Source organism: Oryx dammah, unplaced genomic scaffold (genome assembly GCF_014754425.2).
Source record: "Oryx dammah isolate SB20612 unplaced genomic scaffold, SCBI_Odam_1.1 HiC_scaffold_16, whole genome shotgun sequence".
Taxonomy (NCBI): Eukaryota; Metazoa; Chordata; class Mammalia; order Artiodactyla; family Bovidae; genus Oryx; species Oryx dammah.
This window is the reverse complement of record NW_024070200.1, coordinates 62,125,471-62,132,279: the sequence shown is the minus strand read 5'-3', so window position 1 is coordinate 62,132,279 and position 6,809 is coordinate 62,125,471. Positions and strand designations below refer to the sequence as shown.

The 6,809-nt window shown below is 42.1% G+C and overlaps 1 protein-coding gene across 7 annotated transcripts in view; it reads right to left on the bottom strand.

The window, feature by feature from the left end:
- Positions 1-1,177: 1,177 nt before the first annotated feature.
- The window catches only part of MEF2A (myocyte enhancer factor 2A), a 185,575-nt gene continuing 179,943 nt past the window's right edge, over positions 1,178-6,809 (bottom strand). For 3 of the 7 annotated variants that reach the window (XM_040257021.1, XM_040257020.1, XM_040257019.1), the window contains exons 9-10: positions 6,518-6,644; positions 3,638-5,285 (exon numbers count right to left, since the gene is read on the bottom strand). In XM_040257021.1, coding sequence (XP_040112955.1) covers positions 4,922-5,285; positions 6,518-6,644 — 491 coding nt within the window. In that variant the 3' untranslated portion in view covers positions 3,638-4,921. Of the gene's footprint in view, positions 5,286-6,517; positions 6,645-6,809 lie in introns of all 7 variants that reach the window. The other 4 variants (XM_040257018.1, XM_040257014.1, XM_040257015.1 and 1 more) reach the window with 2 other exon arrangements.

Below are 6,809 nucleotides of genomic sequence, written 5' to 3'. Positions count from 1 at the left end.
CAGCTACGTTCGGACACTTCGGTATTCACAGAGCAGCCCGCCTGTGGGGTCTAGGACACGTTCTCGAAGCTGGGTCCTCTGGAAGCAGACACTGAAGTGGAGGTGGGAATTCACTCCGGCAATGTGCAGTCCTGGGCTGGGGCCCGGCTCTCACACTGTCCAGGGGCACATGTCCACTCCGCCCCTGCCAGCCCCTCCCTGGAGTGCTTCAGGTGCTCGTTTGGAACCTCCCAACCCTTGTGTCAGCTGGAAGGAATACAGCTGTCTCCTCAGTTCTACAACCAAGGGGTACTTTGACTCCTTGAGAGAGACTGGACAGGCAGAAGGGAGGTGGCAGGAGCCATCCTGCTGGCAGAAGACCATCACTGAAAAACCATTTTCTTGGCTGGTACCAGTCAGACACAGAATCAACTTAAAAACAAGACAGAGCCTAGAAGAAGGCAGGATGCATGGGAGCTAACTAGGAAGTTGCAGTGAATTGATTTCAAGTAGCTGCAGCTGTGATTATTTTTAGCCACAGGCTTCAACCAGCTTTCAAAACCGGCTAATCAGAGTTTCACAGTAGCTAGCAAGTAAAGCCAGCACAAAAATTTAGCTTTTAATTTAATTGACAGCAAGAATCTGCTTAGCTGGGAGATGGCTCAGAAGGCAAATCAGAGGAAAAAAACTTTCCACTGCAAGTTTAAGATAATTTTTCACATCTGTCACTTTTGAAAATAAAAATTTATTTAGTAAATCTGTTTCTGCCACCCCAGCTCAGTATTATGTATGCATTTTGGGTAAAACAAATCATTTCGCCACCTAAACTTGAAAGGAAAACAAACTGATGACAGTGAAGTTCTAACAAATGCCCCACATCCATCCCCGCACTCTAGTAGCATGTCCTGCAGCAAGCTGTTATCAGAGCCTGAATGGGTTTAACGTGTCCACACCAACAGGCACACAACAGCCAGGCTGGCTGATGCCGGGACTAGACCGCTGGCTGCTTCCTGAAGGGTCCAGGGCCGCCCAGGAGGAGAGGCCTCAGGAGCCAATACAGGGGGGGGGTGGGGCGCTGTAACAATTTCCTCGACCACATCTCAAAGGAAGTAAAAGGGACCTGCAGGCAGAAGAGGTTTGGGAAAGGGAAGGGAATGGAAAAGAGGGCGACTGGTGGCAAATATGACAGAGTCTGGAGTACACAGGAAAAGCCAGTCCGTCTTTACTGTAGTGAGTGCAGGATACAAATAGTTTACAACAACCTCTAACATTTTCTTAACCATTTGATAAAAAGTTCACTATAATATTTATTGTATAATGAAGGAAAAAAACAACACATTCAGGGAAAAATTGAGATTAACTTATTTTTTCTTAAAAGGTTCATCTCAAGGATGGCAACAAAGTCCAGCTTGTGCCGCCAAACGGTTTTACATGTTCAAACCGTGTACAGCTTCTTGTGTGAACTGTTGACTACAAACATTTACCAAATACATAAATCTCTTTTAAAAAAGCCATTTTAAATATAGCAAAGCAGTGTCTTCTTGCACAGCAAAGTGAAGAAAGTTTCTACAGAGAAATAAAAGTTTTACATTTGTAAAATCTTTTTCACATTCTAATCATCTAGCTTCTTATGATCCGATGCCAGGAGTTTTCTGGTTCCTTATTTACTATGTATTTCTTGTGCGCATGATGGTTAATACAGAAAATATGTTAATGCTTTATTAGCTGTCCTTACAGTAAAAGGAAATGGTAAAACATATATTGTTCTTTTAGAACAAACCCCTGATTTAGTCTCTTAACACAATGGACATAATTAGGGCTCAAAAGATGGAGTTTTGATTGGGACCATCTGTAGACATACAATGGTGACTTTCCCTTTCAATGTAGTACCAGGTAGACTGCTGAAGGAAGTACAGCTGCTGGAAACCGTACTTGAACCAGTGCAATTTACTCTAGCTTTTTTTGTTTTTGTCTTTTAGTAATAAAATACTTCATCTGCAGGGATAAAATTTCTTGCAATGGTGTCATACAAAACACAGGAGTCCAAAAAGGGTAAGAAAAGTAGGTTCTAAAGTAATGTGGTTCGTGTCTTCCCCACTCTGAGCTGGTTCCCACCAGGAGATGCATGTGTGTAGCGTGTTCGTACGTGGGGACTGGGCGAGGGTGCCTCTGTCAAGTCCATAAGCTCTAAGTCACACTGGGCATATGAGAAAAGGGTTAACAGTCAAATACTCAGTTCCTGAAAATGGAATACATTGTTACTTGGTCAGTGTAATTGAAATACAAACTCCGAGCCTTGGTAATATTATTTTAGAAAACAGTAGTTGTACTGATTATAAACCTGCATAGAAAGAAAGACTATTGAGATACAGTCAGAAAAGCCATCTCGTAAGGCACACAAGAAAATAGACAGTAAATGTGAATGTGTTAACTCCTATCCCATGTACAGCAGAAGTTCATGAACATGCATAAATAACAACCAAAGAAGCACGGAACACTTTCAAAGCTATAAATGGTTTACAAAGTGGTAAGGATTATCTTGGAAATTCAGTGTTGGGAAACTGCGTTGTTTCAACTAGGTGTGACCTCATGAAGAAATGTGCCTGTAAGTTGTTCAGTAAAATAAGTATATTTAAAACAAAACAAAACAAATCCATTCTGAATAAAAGCCAAATGTCTAAACTGATGAGAGGAGAGAGTGTATCACCCTCCCTTTTTTGGCCTCTATCAAAATTTACTACCCAAAATGTCATTAAAAACAGAATTCCACTTTGCAGCTGTGAATGCCGCACGTTCATCCTGTACCTAACTACCTGTGTGTCAGTCAGGAAACCTGGCTGATGATTTGTCACAAACAGCATATGAGGAAAACGTCACAAGGAACGCAATTTAGGGGGAAAAAGCAGAAACGTAAGTAAAAATTGTAGGTAGCTGCTTAATATTAAGTTTAAAATATAAAATAGCAGTAATTTTCAACCCTTATTTTGAGTTTCTCAAGAAAACGAGTATTTAAAAATCGACGATGAAAGATATACAGGACTTTGAATTTTGTCATGGCACAAGCCCAGGGAACTGCCGAACTTGCTGTCACCACTTAGCTGTCTTCCTGAGAGAGTAAGGCCTTGGTCAGCATCTCAGTTGAGGGCATCAGGATGGCAAGAGTCATGCCAAGGATCTGCACCATGAGAGGACTTCTCCCCACACCGAAGTGTCATTCAATGCACAGAGTGTCCAGAATGATAGTTATCTTGTAACCAGCTGCATCAATCTATTTTAGAGGGTCAAGAAACAAAGATCCCTTCCCCCACAAATATTCTTACCTAACCATTTACCACTTATAAAACCTTTGTGCTCATCTACTATTTTGCCATTTTCTCTAATATTAATTAAATTAGGTCTGTTTTCCTACTATATTTTTTCCTCACAAAAGGCAAGTTTTAAATAATGCCTTATCAAATCTGTTACAACACATTTTACATTTATGCAGGATGAACTTAACATCAATTTTTTTTGCCACTTTGCTATTTATATACACATATAAAATATATAATAATGCTCAACCCATACGGCACAAAGATTACAATGTAACATCACACATTCACCACCAGTGAGGGGAGAAACCCCTTTATACAATCCTCTGAAAAGACTGGGCCAATAATTAAAATCCAAAGTACAGTATATTTAACAAAATAGTAAATATTAAACAGTGAATACTCTACTTAATAAGGATCTCGCCTTTTCCCCCTAAATTGGCGGCAATCCACAAAAATATACTTTTTAATCTGGTGACCATACAATACATAGGTACTTACATCAAAGGTGATAATATATTTAAGATGCTATATACACAAAGAGTTTGGCTCAACTTTTAATTTACATATAGAATAATAAGTGTTCATGGCTTTTTTTTTCCAAGGTTCTGCTTGCAAGATATTTTTGTTTTTTTCCCCCTCTCAAAATAAAACTAAAAAGTTAAAACAAGATAAAGCTATTCTCTAAAAAAAAAAAAAAAAGTTACAACATACAGCTTTGGCTTATATAAATAATTCATAGCAGAATGTGTTCAAAAGTAGTGAATATAATTTTATATATAGTCATCAATTTATAAGGGTGTTTTCTTTTATATAAAATATACATGAGCTAAAATCAGTTTCTTTAATTTTATGATATGAATGTAAAAAGAAACTTCTGACATATTCCAATTATAACTTAATATATTAATTTACTGTTAATGCTCTATATCTCTAGGCTAATATTTTCTGAATATCTCATGCGTGTTTTCTATTCTCTCTCTTTTTTATTAGCTAAAGATCACTTCTTTGACCCAATACATTTTTGCACGTGCAAAACAGTTATGTGTGGGGCTTTTTTGTTATGTTTTTTTTAATATCAACAGCCCTTTCCCATGCACCTCTTTGCAATAGAGACCCATGCCAGGTTGGGTAATTAATATAAATGACATTTTATGTACAGTATTGCTTTCTTGGTTCCTGCTTTTCTACTGCTCTGTTCTACAAAGCATTTTTCTTAAGTAACTACAGTCACCGCACAGTTAAATAAAACAAGTAGGGGCCCTCTAGGTTTCTGCAAGCTAGTGTGGGAGAATTATATATAGGGTACATGTTTCTCTGCAAAAACTGGTCATCTTATGAAACAAGTAGTCCAAGGAAGTGCCAGACTAGACTCTGCCTACAGGGTGCTCTGTTTGCCGTGGTACGCACACCTGCAGATCTACAAGAGTTAGCAGGTAAGTGCCTGATTCTGTGTACGCAACACACACCCACACATACACACACTCACACCCACATACATATATATGTAAAGGGATATATATGTATGTATGTACATATAAATATATTTAACTCATGTCCTTATTTACCAGTTTAGATATGTAGAGCAGTTCACTGCAGTAACACAAAGTACAAACACCTGCCTGGAAGCCTTAGGTCACCCATGCATCCATCCGCATCCGCTTTACGGAAGGGCTTTCTCTGTCCTCAGAGTTTGGGGGCCGGCCGAGCACAACGGGAGAGTGGAAGTCGCCCCGCGGATCCTCCCGGTCACTGCCGTCGTAGGAGCTGCTGGAGCTGCTCAGACTGTCCACAGGGGAGCGGCCCACTTCCTGCCGGGGCTGCGGCTGTGGGGCCTGCGGCGGCGGCGGTGGCGGCTGTGGCTGCTGCTGCTGCTGCTGGAAGCCTGATGGGGTCATTCGATCCCGGGGAGGTGAAATTGGTTCTGACTTAATGTTGATGTTTTGGTTGGTATTAATGGATAAATTTGAACCCTGAGATAACTGCCCTCCAGCACTGAAGGAGAAAAACAAAGATCTGTTAGACAGCTGGTTTGTGAGTGCATCTGCATGAATGGGCTACTACAGATACCACCCGACTGACAAAGAGCCCAGGGTCTGAAGCACTGCCAGAACTCCCCAAGACCAGTTTTGGTGTTTCCTGCAGTGCTTCACACAGAAAAAATAACATATCCCTGGTAAAAACAGAAATGAGTACAGTCAAGATGTCTAGTGGCTGGTTCTGTTACCCAAATCTTGGTACTTCTGTGGCTGAAATTTCCAAAACAGTGTCAGTGACTGACGTGCAGGGACCAAATGGCAAAGGGACAGCGGCACCCTGACCCCACTCCCTCTCCCCCCTCTGCTCTGCCTCTGTGACAGCACCTGCCACCTACGCTCACAGCAGCTCTCAGAAGGCAGCCACGTCACCCCACTCTCCAGATGAGTCTCAGAAAGGCTGAGTGGCTCAGAAGAGGACACAGTAAAGTGTGCACACGCCTTTTCCTCAGTCTGAGTACCAAGCCTTTTCTGCCTGCCTTTGCACGACTATTTTTAGTGTACTACATTTAGGATGCTCTGCACATGCCCGAGGGCCAAACACCTGTGTAAGCAAAGAGATTTCCCTCAGATACCCTGGCCATTTCTCCATGACATAGTTCCCAAGTTGATGACCAATGACAGTGTGTACTGTGGAGCTACCAGGATTCAGGGAGCCTTTCTGGGGACTTTTAGGCCAAGAGGCTGGGAGTCCCACGTGTCCTGACAGGAGTGACACAGCTAACCTGTTATGCTGTCCCTTCTTCTGGACTGTTCTCCTCCAGCTTCTCCTTGGGCTGACTATTCTAATTTTACCAAAACACCATTTCTTCTCCTCCTGCTAGTGACGCCTGTCCTACCTGAGCACCACTGTAATCCCTTTTCACGCTGTCTGTAAGGAACATTTTTGCAAACCCTTCCTGGAGAGGTACAACGTGTGCAGTGGACTGGGGTCAACCACATGAATCCCCCGTAGTGTGACCCATACATAAGAAACCCAGCCCCTACCACCCTTCCCTACGATCCAGAGATAAAGCAACAGGCACAGCTCATTTTCTTATTCTGTCTGTTGATGTTAACCAAAGCAAGAAAAGAGAAGGGTGGCAGGTAGGCCTGAATATCTTCAGGTTACCTTTCTTCTACCAGTGGAATGAGACACAGGTTGGGAAGCATAGGTAGAGGTTTGGTGAAAACATCTAGTCAGTTACTCACACGAGAGAGTTGAGGGCTGCTTGTCCTAAATGGTGCTGCTGCCAGGCGGACACCTGTCCCAGAGACAGCATTCCTGGTGAGTTGAAGCCCTGCAGGGCTGACAGATCTGCACTAGTCAGTGAGTAGTCTAAAAAAGAAGAAAATGTACCTTGTGTGTGTAATAAAAGGACCATACAACACCTGCTTTTCAAATAGTTGTGCCCAAAATTTTCTTAGTCTGAAAGAAGCCAGGTACTTCGTAACACCAAAAAACTCCCTTTGTGCTTAGTCGCTCAGTCGTGTCCAACAAGCC